The sequence below is a fragment of the Eublepharis macularius genome, chromosome 10, assembly GCF_028583425.1.
Source record: "Eublepharis macularius isolate TG4126 chromosome 10, MPM_Emac_v1.0, whole genome shotgun sequence".
Classification (NCBI taxonomy): domain Eukaryota; kingdom Metazoa; phylum Chordata; class Lepidosauria; order Squamata; family Eublepharidae; genus Eublepharis; species Eublepharis macularius.
In genome coordinates, this window is record NC_072799.1 from 52,832,250 (window position 1) to 52,848,021 (window position 15,772).

The 15,772-nt window shown below is 40.2% G+C and overlaps 1 protein-coding gene across 1 annotated transcript in view; it reads right to left on the reverse strand.

Annotated features, from left to right (window-relative positions):
- Positions 1-15,772, reverse strand: part of FREM3 (FRAS1 related extracellular matrix 3) — a 118,331-nt gene that overhangs the window by 57,192 nt on the left and 45,367 nt on the right. Inside the window, exons 4-6 of the mRNA XM_054989922.1 lie at positions 14,308-14,538; positions 13,995-14,120; positions 5,035-5,286 (exon numbers count right to left, since the gene is read on the reverse strand). Coding sequence (XP_054845897.1) covers positions 5,035-5,286; positions 13,995-14,120; positions 14,308-14,538 — 609 coding nt within the window. The remainder of the gene's footprint in view (positions 1-5,034; positions 5,287-13,994; positions 14,121-14,307; positions 14,539-15,772) is intronic.

A 15,772-nucleotide genomic window follows, 5' to 3' on the forward strand; every position in this document is an offset into this window, starting at 1 on the left:
ATCCCACCCACCACACACAGAAAAAAGCCCAGCTCCAATGCACTCTCCCTCCCTCTCTCCCAAAAGGCTATTAAGAACTCTGTCCCATTCCACTGCTTGCTGAAAGTGAAACCAGAACTGGGAGCACAGTGCCCTTTTATAAGCTGAGGACTTATTGAGAAATGCAGGAGGCCTGTGGTTGGCAGTCAGAACTGCCTAACAGGGTTTGCAGGGATGAGATTGGAGTTCCCATGGCAATAGAACACCCCTCTCCTCCCTCCCTCCCCCCTGGTGTCTGCTCCCACATTACCAATTGTAACCAATTTGCAGCTCCACGCTTGGATGGAAGACCTGCCCATCAAGCTAAGTTGGGCTTTGATTGGGGTGTCCGGGGTGACAGAGGGAGTGCAAACAGAGTTCAGGCACTCCCCCCCTCTGTTGCTGAGGCAATTGATTGAAGGCGCCTGAGTGTCTAGCTTCCTGAATGGCGGCCGAGCGCAACGAACGAGGCTTACGCCGACCACCTGTTCAGCTGGAATGGTGCATCATGAACAGACCCATTCGCGAGCAGCTGAGCGGCCTGTTCGTGGTTTTTTTTCGTTCGTAAAGCTGTTTGTGCCCACGTCTATATAAGACACAGATAAGATATCTTTGTGATGCTGAAAAAGCATCTGACAGAATTGCATTGCAATTTTTTAAAACAGGAAATCAAAGGTTATGATTTACAAAGGATATGTTAGCGAAGTTAACAGATAATCATAACCTTATCAGTAGGTAAACTATCTAGATCTTTATATCAAAGAAAGAAAGATGTAAAATGTCTGCCCACTTACTTGGCTTGTGTTTCACTTGTTGCCAGGTTTTCCAGCTGTTAACTTTCTAATCAAAATCATACTATTTATGTTTTTTTATTTATGTTTTCTTTCATTTGTAATAAAATATTATTTCAATCAATGACCTTATAAAATAATTATTATTCTACAGTTATTAGTGCATGGTTCACAAAAATCCTACTTCCTATATTTGAAGCATTTATATGTAAAATAGTATCTGAGCAGAGAAAAACAACCTGTTTTAGAGCATGAATTGTGGTGTTCTGAACAGCACGTACAATCTTGCTAATCTTGTTTTAAATTGATCCTAATCTGTAATTTCCTTCTTTATTATCCAATACTAAAATATCTGGAGGGAAAATGGGTGCCCTATATAGACCATTCTGTCTTTTCATTTATCACTCCATTATCACGCCATTAAAATCTCACTTGCCACTATTAATTCGTTCTCCCTCTATATAACTGCTTTTATAACCAATTTCTCTCATGGCAATGTCTGTTTGTTTGGAGCATGTAGAACAGTTTTCCCATCTTGCTTTTATAATAAAACAAATGGGGGATTTGCAAGGACTTATGGGGGGCATTCATCCCCCCCACCCCCAATTTCCTCTTTCCCTTCCCTACTGATGCAAGCCAACCAATCTTTTCTATCTCAAACCTGAACTGAGAAGTAGAGATCTCCCCTCAGAGACACACATATGCAAAAATTATTTTAAAATGTTTTCTTTTTAATTTTGCTTTGAGTATTAACAAGTGTAGTATCGCCATCATAATCAATGTAAAAATTGTTAAGCAAGCACCTACCTTTCATTAAACCCAGGACAGTGCTGAGATAGAATAAGGTAAGGGCAGTGCAAACCCTTCCCCATTACACAAATAGTTTTCAATGGGAATTCCTTCAAGAGAATAAGCAACTGCATAGAGATCCAGTGTCTGGCTTATTTCTCCACCCCCTCAAAGGACTCTTACTCTACACAATCAGGCATTCATGTAGCGGTGCCCAGTCATAGGTAAAACTTTTTGTGTGATGGATGGGAGGTATACAACAGTCTTGCACTCATGCTTTTTCAGAGCCGTCCCTGGCTAAAACCATATGAAATCCCAAGTTTGCAGATCTTGCTTTGAAATGTGTGTGTTTTCCAGTTTGCTTGACTAGTAGCAGGAGACAAGCCTAAAGAGAAGCACTTAGTATAATGAGACATTTGCTTCTATAAAACCACTTATTTTAAAGCACCTTTTTAAAAAAACACAGAGTACGTAAAATAGAAGCAAACATTTCCTAAATTCTTCATAAGAGTTTTAAAATAACTTCTTAGCTGTGCCACCTCTTAATCTATAAAATCCAAACACCTGCATAGTTGTATTAGATCTAGTACCCAAGGGGATTCTTTGGGACTCTGCCCTGTTCCTGCTTGCCCATTACTTGCCTACTACTATGAAAATGACTACTTCCAGTTAAAGGTAGGATTCCCAGGGGGTTTGCCCCCTTGCCTGCCGATCTGCCAGCGACTGGCGCATGGTTTGCAGAAAACCCCCGGAAGTCACCTACCGCCGGCCGGCACCTGGGAACACATACAGCATGTCTGTTTCCGGGGGGGCGCGACAATGTCACTTCCAGAAGGGGTGTCATTGTGCTGGCTGCGGGAGTGCTCCCACACTTCATTTGGGACCAATTTTGGCCCCAAGTGGACCAAATCTGCCCCACACAGAGCACAGGAGCGCCTCTGTGGCTGGTGCAATGATGTCACTTCCAGAAGTGATGTCATCACACAGGTGTGCATGAAGGGAGAGCACACGACCAGGAAGGTATAAGGACCTAAAATAGTAAAGAGTCCAGTAGCACCTTTAAGACTAACCAACTTTATTGTAGCATAAGCTTTTGAGAACCACAGTTTTCTTCATCAGATGCATGGGATGCCATGTATCTGATGAAGAGAACTGTGGTTCTCAAAAGTTTATGCTACAATAAAGTTGGTTAGTCTTAAAGGTGCTATTGGACTTTATTATTTTGAGACTAAAAACTAACACAGCTATCTCCTCTGGATCTATAGGGACCCAGCAACCCTAGTTAAAGGGATTGTTCAGCTTCTCATACCTAAATTCCAAACAGCCCCTGAACTTCTGCTTAAAAGGAGGATTTAATGAAATGCATGAAGCTTTTTAATTCTTTTTGCAGTGTCATGGAGACTCACTGGAATAATGTGCAGTTTCTCGCACTCAAGAGATTTCCACCCAACACAAATCTTATTCAAACAGCTTCTTAAGAATACAGTAGTTTAGAACACATTTGAACATTCTTTCCCTAAAAGTGAATGCCATATTGTTATGAGAGGCTTCTTTTTTTGCAAGGCCTCCCCCAGTCCAGCAAAACACTGCACCACCGCAATTGGTCAACTGCACTGTTCCCATGCTGAAATCTAAGAGAGACAGCTCCCTGCTCAAGTCAGACAAGCAGACTATCTTGACGCCAAAGCGAGTTGAGATAAGAAACATACTACGGAACAGTGGTTAATGTGCCATTAATGCCATTAGTTTTGAGGCTAGTACACAGCATCGGAAGCAACTTCCTCCATTGTTGCCAAGTGGACTTCTTTCAGGAACTTTAAAAAACCACCAAAAACACTGGTCTTTAAAATACGGGAAAGGAAATAACTCTCTTCTTTTCACAATGGCTTAATTCCCTCTTTATTCTCCTTTCCTGTTAGCAAAATAGGATAAAGAAGGAAGGATGTCATGCAAGTGAAAAGTATAATGGCTTTTAGACAAGTTCTGTCTAGTTAAAAGGCCATTATGGCTTGATTAACTCTACTCTTTTGGGATTTCAGTGGCCAGTTCTCTTCCTTTCTCTGCCCTGGAAAACAAAATATTATCTTTCAGCCTATTCCTTTGCTCTTGTCTGTCCTGAATTCTTCAACTTCTGAAGAGCATTCAAACAACATTTGACCAAAATGTTATTTTCAGATGTAAAGCAAAATCGCCATTTAACAAAAACATGCACCTTTTTATTTATGTGCACAGAAAGTTTGCCTTAAAATATTACTATTACTATACTATTACTATACAAGTACTAATATACTATTACTATATATACACCAATATTACTATAAGTTAGCCTCAAATTACTACTGCTACTGCTACTGCTAAAGGAAGTTGAGAGCCCAACTCTAAAAAAAATTTACTTTTGAATTTGAAATTGTGACATATTTATAACATCAGAGGGTCCTGAAACAATGGAACAGGAGCTATTAAACAAAGCCATGGACCAGTCATATTATTAGATCTTATAATTAAGTAGTGCCCAAAATTAATGGATCCTGCTAAGTTTCTCAGATACATACCCTTTTTAAAAGAAGAAATATGCTGCAGCTAATTTTAACCACTAGACATGACAAAGAGCCCATCCAATATGGGTGGCTAAAGAAAAGTGTACACACTATTTTTAATCATGCAAAAATCTTTCATGCAACAAACTAACAAACATCTGTTATCCTTCCCATTCTGCGGTCACTCCTTTGGCTTTTCATCAGTTACTGGGCTCCATTCAAGGTCATGATGATCACATTCAAAGCCCTTCATGGCCTCTGCCCCTCATATCTGTACAACCACCTTTTCCTCCTATGTTCCACCATGACAGCTTTGCTCATCTGGTTAGGGCCTTTTGCAGATACCACCCTGCAGTTGGGCAAAATCAACAGCTGCCCGCACATATGCTTTCTCTGTGGTAGCCCCCACTTTATGGAATGGTCTGCCTGAGGTGGTCAACAAAGCACCCTCTCTCCTGCCTTTCCACAAACTATGCAAAACTAAACTATTCAGGACAGCTTTCTGCCCAGATTACAGGACTGTGTCATAAAAAACAGCTCAGAGAGAGCACTAAACACTACACTATTTGGGTACTGTCTGCTGATCGCCTGCTAGCGAGTTTCTATGCTGCTAAACATGCCATGGAAATTAGTTATGATTTGTTTCAGACAGATTTCATCTCTGTGCTCAGCTTTATGCATGTTTTAAAATTTTCTGCTACCATTTCCTTCCCTATTGTATCTGTTCCCCTGAACGTCTTAACTGCTGTTTGTTATCGTACTCTGCTCAGTGAATGTCCTGACTGTTGATTATATTCTATTTTGACTTGCACTATTGCAATCTGCCTTGGATCTCAGTGAGAAACGTGGATAATAAACAAACAAACAAACAAATAATCTTAATGATTTTATTTACTCACCATCATCTGCATCTGCCAGAATGATTACTTTGGTGCTGGGGAATTCTGCTCCGATTTGCCCACCCATCGGCATACTTAATGTGACATTAAAAGTTTCATCTTCTTCATAAAGTGAATCATCAATAATGATGACACGGCAAGTTTTCTCTGTCTCATCCTTATCAAAGCGAATGAGGCTCACATGGTCTTCCGGGCGAGAGATATAGTCAGAATAAGACAAGACAGTGGAAGGAACTGTGCCAGTTGCAGATCCTAAAGGGGGTAGAGGAGGAGAAATCAGTGAGGAAAAATAGAATTACATGGCAGATTTGAGTTCTGGCACCTTAATATCAAATAACTTCATTGGTTGCTGCCATCCCATCTGCATTTTTTAAAGGACACACTTACTATGAGCCCAGAAAACTTAACATGAATTCCTGCTGCTTCCAATTCTTTCCACGCTACCATCTCTACCTTCAGGAGTGTGTTAGTTTCCTATATTTCATTATGTTTCATCTGCCAAGCAAGTTGTTTTGCTGATTCTAGAGAATACTATGGAAAGAAACTATACTTTTTCTTTCCTAACCTCTAGGATTAGTCAAATAATACTCTGAAGTCTATCCTGTGACTTATAGGAGTTCTACCACTTCCCATGAACCAGCAAGCAACTAGAAATGGAATAAAATATGTCCTTAGATGGAAGTGTCTGGCCACATCACATGGTATTTTTAATAAGCCAATATCATTTATCTAGATGTGAGCAACTTTCCCAATGGGCAAGATAATTCTCCTATTCAAGTCTTCCGTAGGTTTCTAAACTTTCACTAGATGATCTGCAAACTGTTCTTTTCAAAGCTTGCCATACACACAACTCAAAAATCTTTCCAAATTCCATGCCAGATATTCATGTATTTGTTTTCAGAATTTATCTCTCTCTGTCCCCTTCAGGGCCATGAAGGCAGCTTATAAATTAAACATACATAATAAGATCACATCTTAAAAACCATTAAAACCAGCAAAACACACATTATTAAAACAATTAAAATCAAAACTAAAATACACATAAATAAAAACAATTTAAAAGCATAAGACATTTTACATTATGGAACATAATTAAATCCAGTGTGTATAATCATGGCTTTATACACTGAATGATGCCCCTTTCCCAAATAAACTCAAAGTGTAGGCAAATCAATCTCAGCATGAGATCTGTTGTAAGGATTGCACAAAATGTTCATACTTTTTCCAGGCTGAATAATCTTCTTGTCACTGCTTGCTGTAAATCAAACTTTTTAAGATTAATAGACATAATAGTAGATTATACATGTTTAACTTGCAGAAAGATATATTAGTTTTTGAAATGCTGCTTTTCACATCCATCACTACTTTACCAAAAAAAACCTACAGTGAAAATCAGTGACACTGCAGAAGTACAAATAAAGTTGTCTATGGCTACAAATAAACATGTTTAATTTTTTCCTATGACTGTCAGACATCAAATTCAAAGACTGCATCACAGAATTAAATTTATTGTACTTTTATAAATCAAAACATCTGCCACAGCATATGAAGAAAAATTACAATTTCATTGTACCATTTGGATGAGATATACTTTATCTTCCCCTTTCACTCTCAGAAGCAGTGAACTACAACCAGGGAGTTTTCACAATGAAGTAAAGCTAAATTTTAGCATAACCAAAACTGCTTTTCAAATGAATTCAGCCTTCTTTAAAATAAAATTACTTGTGCTATGTAAGTAAGGTCAGATAATAGGAACTGATAGCACAGGTGCTCACTGACAAGTCCCCTTCATTTCCTTGTCACCCGAAATGGGTGTGTGTGTGTGTGTCTCCTTGTGAGCTGGGAGAATTAGTGTACAAGGAGAAGCAGCAAGAGGGGGTAAGTAGCAGGATCTCCACTTATGAATACCAGGATTGTTCCCTTAGAGAACTCTCTGAAAAACCAGTCAGGCGTTCAACAGGAATAGTTTTATTAAAACAGCCTTAAAAGCAAACACTCAGGAAATCACACATAACAAGCTGAGTGATATTTACCAGTCCAGAAGATAGAGGATGTCCATAAACAGTAAAGGCTGAGCGGATTCAGTTTCGTTTTCTCAGCCATGTCGGACGCTCCTCTTCGCAGGTCCGAGAGGAAGCGCCCGAGCACCCTGTCCGGGCGGCTGATCTGCGAAGATTAGCCCCCAAAACTCCCAGTGAGGGAGGCTGGGTCCAGGACGCTGCGGGAAGAGCCCCCCGGAATCAATGCGGGGGGTTAATTGCCCGTTTGTCCCTACGGAGGCCGGCAGACGTGCGCGGCGCCTCGAGTGCTGCCGGGCCATGGAAAACGGCAAAGAGCAGAATTAGGCGAAAGCCTGCAAGTAAGCGAATCCCTTCTGTTACTACAAGCGCACGCGAAGGAGTGGTGGGATCTGAAGCTAAGAAGGCTCGTTCTTCCCCTTCGCTGAGTTTCAGAATCTGGTTGGCGGTTTCCCCCCCCCCCTAAAATGGCAACGAAAAAACAAAGTCCCGCTCTGGGCAAGTCAGTTTCGGCTGCCCTGAAGGGAGAGTCGTTGGAGGAAGTAGTGCGGAGGGCGGTTGGTGAAGCCATAAAAACCTTTGTTGACAAGCTGAACGAAACAGATCAAAGGGTGGGCTTAATTGAGAGCGAAGTGAAAACCATTAAGGAAGCAGCGGGGGGGCAAAGAAGTCTGCTCGGGAAAGTGCGTCACTCGTGAAGGCTACGAGTAAAGAGCTTAAGCTGGTGGAGAACCAGCTGATCGGGCTACAAGTGGAACGAACACAGACAATTTTGCGCCTCCAGAATGTGAAAGAGGAGGAAAATGAGGATTTACGGGGTCTGGTCTCGGAACTACTGGCGACACCCGCGAGGGCAACTAAAGAAGAAGTAAAAAGCGCCATTTTGGAAGTCCGTCGGGCTACTTCAAAATATGCAATGAAGCGTCAGCTGCCTCGCGAGATCATCATTGATTTGTCATCTAAGAGGATCCGGGACACTATCCTATATAATTCATACAATGCAGATTTGGACTTTTTGGGTAATAAAGTTAAGATACTGAAAGACGTCCCATTTCTAGTTCGGAAAAGACGTTTTAAGTATAAAAAGTTCGCAGCTCTTCTGAGAGAACGTGGAATAAAGTACAAATGGTTATTTCCGGAAGGAATCTGGTTCAGTCACAAAGATCAAGCTTTCAAGATATTATCAGAAGATCAACTAAGGGATTTTGAGGATAAAAATCCGGAATTTCAGTGCACCAAGCAAGATGAAAAGGAGAAGTCTGAGGGGGGGGGAGGAAACGAGCACTGCGGCTGCAGTTGCTCAGAGAGAATTGCGTCCGGGACCCAGGAGGGGAAGGAAAATTTAATTTGAATTTAAATTGTAATTTGCATTTAGTAAGGTCAACCACTCCATCAATATAACATAAAGCTTTAACTTTTGAATAATGGCAGTATGAAGGGAAAACATTTTGTGTAGCATAGTTGTTACATGTTGTAGTTGTTGTGTTTTTTTTTCCTTCCTCCCCTTGTTCCCTTTCTTCCCTTTGTATTGTTAGTTAATGTAGTTAATAAAAAATAAAAATATTATAAAAAAAAAAACAGTAAAGGCTGAGCGACCAGCGCTACGTGGCAAGAGGAAGGAGACTCAGACATGTATCTGTGGGAGTACATAGGATCCCAGGACACACACACACACACTTAGCAGGCCAGTCCAATTATACTGGGGAACATGCCCTGGGGCAGGATTGTGTCTTCTGCCCAAAAACAATAGCTTAATGGCTGTCTCTGGAGGTGAGACAAAAAATAGGAAAGGTTTGATTATACCTTCCTGAGTATAACTAATGGTAAGAGAAGTGATTGATGACCTGTGATTAGCGGAAGAGAAGAGTTTATCAGGTCCCTGATGAACTCCGATTACGAAAGAGATAGGGGGAAGATCGGCAGGTGTGGATAATTAATTCAGGAACTCCAAGAAGACCTTTTATCATTACATTTATGCACATCTCTGGGGTGTGGGACTGCTAGCCAGTCCTGCCTCATTACTCACGTTTCAGTAAATTTCCATCTCCAGCTGGAGTTGGGAACTGTTCTGCCTAGCCAGACAACGAGCCATGTGCTCGAAGCATATGGGGAAAAGGCTTACAATATGTCCATATTCATAAGCTGTTTTAATAGTGTGAGGATGTGGCTTGACTGCTAACACCCTGTTCCGCCAGCAAAAGAAAGACCATTAGTCTATTATCTTTAAAAGGGAGTTAGACAGATTCATGGAGGAGAGGTCCATCAACGGCTACTGAAGGGAGCCTCCATATCCAGAGGCAGCAGACCTCTAAATACCAGTGTTGTGAGGCAGCCGCAAGGGGAGGGCCTTGGCTTTTATGCCCTGTTTGCCCTCCAAGGCAACTGGTTGGCCACTGTGTGAAACAGGATACTTGATTAGATGGAGCACTGGTCTGATCCAGAAGCCTCTTCTTACAGTCTTAATTTCACCTGTGTCTTGTGGATTTTTCTGGCAGTTAATGCTTTTGGCCTATTGATGGGCACAGGCTGTTGCCCAGCCCTCTGGAATAGCCTGTCTGGGGCTATGTGGCAAGTTCCATCACTCTTTCAGGAGGGCTTGTAAGACTTTTCTTTTACAAAGGGCCTTTTGTTGACACTGAATGAATTGATTTTTCATTTGTTTAATAGTGCTGATTTTGTATGTATTTTTGAAGTAAAACTGTTATCTCGTCGAGGATTTGGTTTGCGTCAGGGTTTATAGATTTGGTTTTTATTTATTTTTTTAATTTATTCATGGTTAAAGAAATTTTCTGAATTTTTAGGAAATTGACTGATTCATTATATTATTAAGCACCTTGAACGTTTCACAGATAGGTACAAATGTTTCATAACAAAAAAAAAGTAATAGGCACTGGAAGATCCACTAAATGGCTCGCAGTCAGGCCTTTTGGGGGGCTGGAATGTCCCCAAATGGCGTTCTGGCACCTCTTTAAAATACCCACGTGACTGGTGTCACATAAGTATTTTTTAAATGGCCTGTTTGGGCCATTTTGGGCCCTAAACGGCCAGGTTCAGGCTGCTGCCGGGCAGGGAAGTGCTCTCCCATGCAGCAGCAGCCTGTTCCAGGCTGATATGGGACATTTTGGCCCAATTTGAGCCCAAAACGGCTAGGATCCAGCCGCTGCCAGGTGCAGAGTGCTCCCCTGTAGCGGAGCGGCCCATTCTGGGCCAATTCACGCCTTATCCGGGCTGAATTTGGCTTTATCCAGGCTGAATGGCCCCCCGCATGAAGCACGAGAGCGCTCTCGGGGCAGCCACAGCCTGCGTGATGACGTTACTTCTCGGAAGTGACGTCATTGTGCAGTCACAGGATCGCACGCACGCTGTTTGCGCACACATGTAGTGAGAGGCACACCACCTCCTCCCAGGAGTTGTCCCATGTGAGAGTTCCCCCACCTCTTTCTCCAGAAAAAAAGATCACTGTGTTTGAGATCCAGTTTTAACTTTTTTTGTATTTCATATTCAAAGGAATTTAAATATACTTGAATACAGCCAAATCTAGACAAATAATTTGATATTCAACACTTTGTAGTGTCAGTATTATTATAAGAGTAATCTTAAGCAAAACCCTACTCAGGTTTATTCAATAGGGCTTCCTCTCAGTTAAGTGTTCTTAGGACTGCAGTGTATGCCCAACATGGACAAAATAATTACAATACAAATATCCATCATAAGACTTTCAAGATCATGTATTTTTTAATATGTATGATGTTAGATATTTTACTGGTGGTACACAACAATGTAACAAATAGGATCATTGAGCATATCTGCAGGAATAAAACACTCACTTTTGTTAAAGCCCAGAAAGGCTGACAGCTTTGTCCCAAGCCTGAAGGTTTTCTGTGCCTCGGTACACAACAAAAGATGAGGAGAGGAAACAAATCGTATTAAAGTGCTGTATTAACTCACTGATTAAAGAACAAATGATGTTGGAATCCTTGACTTTTAAAAGGTTCCTGCCATGCACTGATGTATTTTGACTGTGACAGCCAAGGGAGCACAGACACAGAGGACTTTTTAAAAAGATTCTGTGAACTACAAGAAAAACCTGTCAAAGACAAGATTAGCTTCCAATTTCCATGCTCAGAGAGCATGCAGAATGTTGCGATCAAAGAAGACTGATCATTTGGTAGATATCTTCTAAGCAGAAAAAAAATTAGATACTCATCAGAATTTCTGTATTTCCATGATCAGGGCAAATGTTAATATATCAGAAGCTAAATTTCATTTATAAATTGCTCTTCCCTGATTTTTATAAATCTATTTAAATAAGTAATTGCATTTTATAATCAAATGTTGTCTGATTTTAGAGTTCCCCTTTTCATCTTAATCTCTTTTTGATCATTAGTGCTAGGTTATGCTGGCTTGGTTCAGACAAATCACAACCAGTGCCATCCTAAGCAAAGTTACTCTCTTCTAAGCCCATTGACTTCGATGGACTAAGAAGGGTGTAACTCTGCCTAGGAGTGCACCGTAAACCATGGTTTAGCACTATGTGAACAAGCATTGGGCTTGCACACTTCCTTCTCTCCCTCTCTTTTTCATTTACAGCAAATCATAGCTTGGCTGTATATCTCAAATGGTATCCTAACAACTCCTGCCTTTTAAAAAACTTGTGATACCGGCATTTGTTTGTTTGTTTGTTTGACTTCTATACCTCTCCACCATATTTAGCATTCAAAGAAGTTTACAACATAAAATATAAAAAACCATTACTTAAAAATAAATAGTATATGAAACAATATATTAAAATACCATAAATATAAACATTAAAACCAATAATACAATATAATACCAGTATAAACATTAAAACCCATAAATCACAAAGAACAGCGCCATCACTATATCTTAGTCATGCCCATTATCCATAATAGATCAGCCCTGTGCAGTCAAGCCAATGACAATATCAATATCACCATCCAAATGGCAAATGAAACACCTCTGCTTTGCAAGCTCTCCAGAATTTCACCAAATCTCAGAGGGAGCAAGTCTGTTCTGTTAACGCATTCCAGAGGGAGGGAGCCACAACTCTAAAAGCCCTCCCTCTGGTCGAAGATTGTCTAGGGTGAGGAACCAACAGGCCCTGAGTTGCAGGCCACAGGACACGCAGGGGTTGCACCAGGAGAGGCAATCCATTGGTATGAGGGTCTTAATTTGCTGTAGGAGACAATTCTTTAAAAAAAATCCTACTCCCAAAACATTTAGTATTTTAACAATCAGTGTCAGCATTCTGAATTGGTCCCAGAAACAAATATAGTAATATAACAACATTCTATTTATATACCGCCTTTCAGGACAACTTAATGCCCACTCAGAGTGGTTTACAAAGTATGTTATTATTATCCTCACAACAATCACCCTATGAGGTGGGTGGGGCTGAGAAAGCTCCTAGAAGCTGTGACTGGCACAAGGTCACCCAGCTGGCTTCAAGAAGAAGAGTGGGGAATCAAAACCGGTTCTCCAGATTATAGTCCGGCGCTCTTAAACACTACACCAAACTGGCAGGTAAAAGTTTTATGCTCCTACTCCTAGAAATAGGCACAGAGCTGTTGAAATGACAGAGTGTTCCAGTTTCTTCACATGATTTTCTCTGAATGTTACAAAATGTTTTACAAGACAAAGAGAGATTGCAATATAAAAAGAAACATTAAAACCTGAAATAAATCAGCAAGCTTAAACCACTAGCTCTGTCTCTATGAAGGCCACCAAATAAGAATAAAGTCTGAGAAGCCAAAGCAATCTAATCTCTGTAAAGAGCAGTTCACAACCATCTTTAATACTTTCATCTTCCTGTAACATCCCACAGCTGTGTTAAACTGACCAACAGCTGTCATGCTTCAGCAGCACAACTTGACTAGCTGTCTAACCCACAGTGGCATAAATCTTTCAGCATGTGCACCATACAGAAGAAAGTGTTTCATCGTAAGGAAACAAAGATTTTTTTAAAAAAAAGATCATCTTACCCATATTTTCCACCTGCCTTCCCATTAAGGTATGAATAAGCCGAACAGAAAAGATTAGATAGATATATAAACTCAGGAATACACACATTGTATAAAGCTAGAATATTTGGTATAAGTTTCTTTATTTAACTTTACATCATTTGTACAAGGCACAGAATTATTTTGGAAATCATTTTACAACTAGACAGCCTATCTGGAAATCAGTCCTATCAAGTTCAGTGGGGCTTACATATAAGAAAGTATGAACAGCACCACAATGTTATAGAAATTTCCAAGCAATTCTCATGGAGACAGAGAAATGAATGAACCTGAAACCTAGCATATTTGTCTGCCTAGCACTATGGAAATAATAATCTGTTGTAATGGAAATAAATCATTTGTTGTAATAATTTGATTGTCTGATCGCAAGAAAAAGATGGTTGGCATTTATACATGACATAAAGGAGAGCAAATGCTTAAGGTTAACAGGACTACATTTTCCAGCCAAGAGAAGCAACAATACACTTTAATTCTAATTTGCTTGTGTGTGTACATGTGTGTATGCTTGTATACATGTTACATTTTATATCTCATTCTGAACATGGCACCCAGAGTGCAGATCAAGTAATCTGTACAATGAGGCCAAGTACAGACATGAGAGATGTTTCTGCAAATTTAAGCGAATATTTAAAAAAATACTAGGGGACCTGAAAAACAAACCAAATATAGAATTCTAACCAAGAGGAAACCACACAGGATTGACAATAGCATTCTGTGGTTGGAGAAAAGAGAAAAAGCAGCAATGGAAGGACAGGAAAGGGGAAAGTGGCAATGTGGAGGTGGGAAAGGGAGAGAAAGAAGCCAGGAGAGGCAAAGAAATCAGGGTACATCTGCAGGTGTGTCAAGTAAACTCTACTAAATGGCATGAAGAATTTCAGCTTGTGAAATCCTTCTTACATACCTTGATGCGTAGAACAAATGACCATTAATTCATGGCTAACATCTCCAGATCTCCTGACAGGAATAAGCAGCTCGCCAACATCTTCCTCTATTCTATACTCAGACCCAGGAATGTACACAGTAGATTCTGTAAAAAAAACCCAAAAGGTACATTAAAAAAAATTAAACCTGAAAATAAAATTAAAGAAACTAACTTAAGTTGATGGAGTTTTTACTGTTATTCAGAGTTCCATTCCTATCAATGGAAACAGAATTATGAAGACCTTAACAGAGAAAACAATATTAAGAAAACATAAGCAGCTAACATCACATACCATCACCTGGATCCACAATTTCCACGGCTGCTCTTTCTGGAAACTCCAGGGCAGCCATTACAGGATCTGACAAAATAATCTGGAACATTTCGGATTCTTCATATTCATTATCTACTATTATCCTTACTCTCCAGGTAGCTATGGTCTGTCCTGGGTTGAACTGAACTTGTTTCTGGGCTTTCCCTTTGAAATCTTTATCCTTTTCTGCTGTTCCATCTTTAGTCCCAATGCCTGAATAAATATTTGGGAGGAAAGTAACAATATTATTTTTTTCAAGAAAAAAACTTATATTTGGAAACTATCATGTTTCAAAAACTAGAAACATCACACATATAAACCACGTAGACCATTAATCTACTACTCAGGTAGTTGTAAAAACGTTTCTGTTGCCACTGAATAGATGTGGAAGATACAGGAAAATTGTTATCAATTTTATTCTTCCCTCAAACGATCACCATAAGTGGGGATGTACCTTGGCAGTTTACAGGACTACTGAGAGAGCATAGCTGGCATGTGCTTCAGGCATACCCCGAAGCACATGCTCTGTTAGCTTAATTTCCCCCTCCTCTAATAGCTTTGAGATGGGGAGAGGGAAAAAGCTTCCCACTCCGTAAATCCTCATACCATCGTGAGAATTTGACCCCAAGGCAGCTCCTATGATGGCTTTGAAGCTGGGGGGGGGGTTCACCCACACCATTTTAGCCCTCAAAACCACCATGGGGGCTGGCTAGCTTTAGCTATAGCTGGACCAGGATTGCCAGGTAGCCCACTATGCCAGGGGATATCCTGCCCCTAGCCACTTCTCCCTCCCTGCCACTGCCCTCAGCTAGCTGACAGGGAAGAAGGTGTCAGGAAAGAGGGGAGGCAGCCTGGCAGGCACATGTGTGAAGCAGGCAAATGTGTCCATTTCCCCCAGTGATTATGTCATTTCTGGCATGACCTGGAAGCTATTTCCCATTGCCACCCCTGATAATTTTTGTATGGGTGCACAATTGCTTTATATCACAAGGAATTATCCTATATTTTTTATTTTTTTATGAACAGTAGTGTGTGTTAGGGAATACATATCAAAGGAAAAGTATTGCTTGTGAGTTTGCCAATTCTTATAAGTGTTTTAAATAAGGAAATCACCTTTAGAAATCCACCACGTAAATTAAAAGTATGTCTTTTTAAAGAAAAAAATCAGAAATATAACCAATATAATTCTATATTATTATAGAACATCCTCCATGAATTATTATAGGGCATCCTCCATGAATCCATCCAACTTCTTTTAAAGTCCTCTGTACTTGTGGCCATTACTATATCCACAGGCAGCGAATTCTACTCAGAGCACAGATTGTTTTTCTATTGTATAACTTGGTTAATATGTAATAATAACCAACATAATTCTACAATTATTTACATATTATAATAATTATCTTGTTTTTTTTTTAAATGAAGCGTAATATAGAAACACAGGATT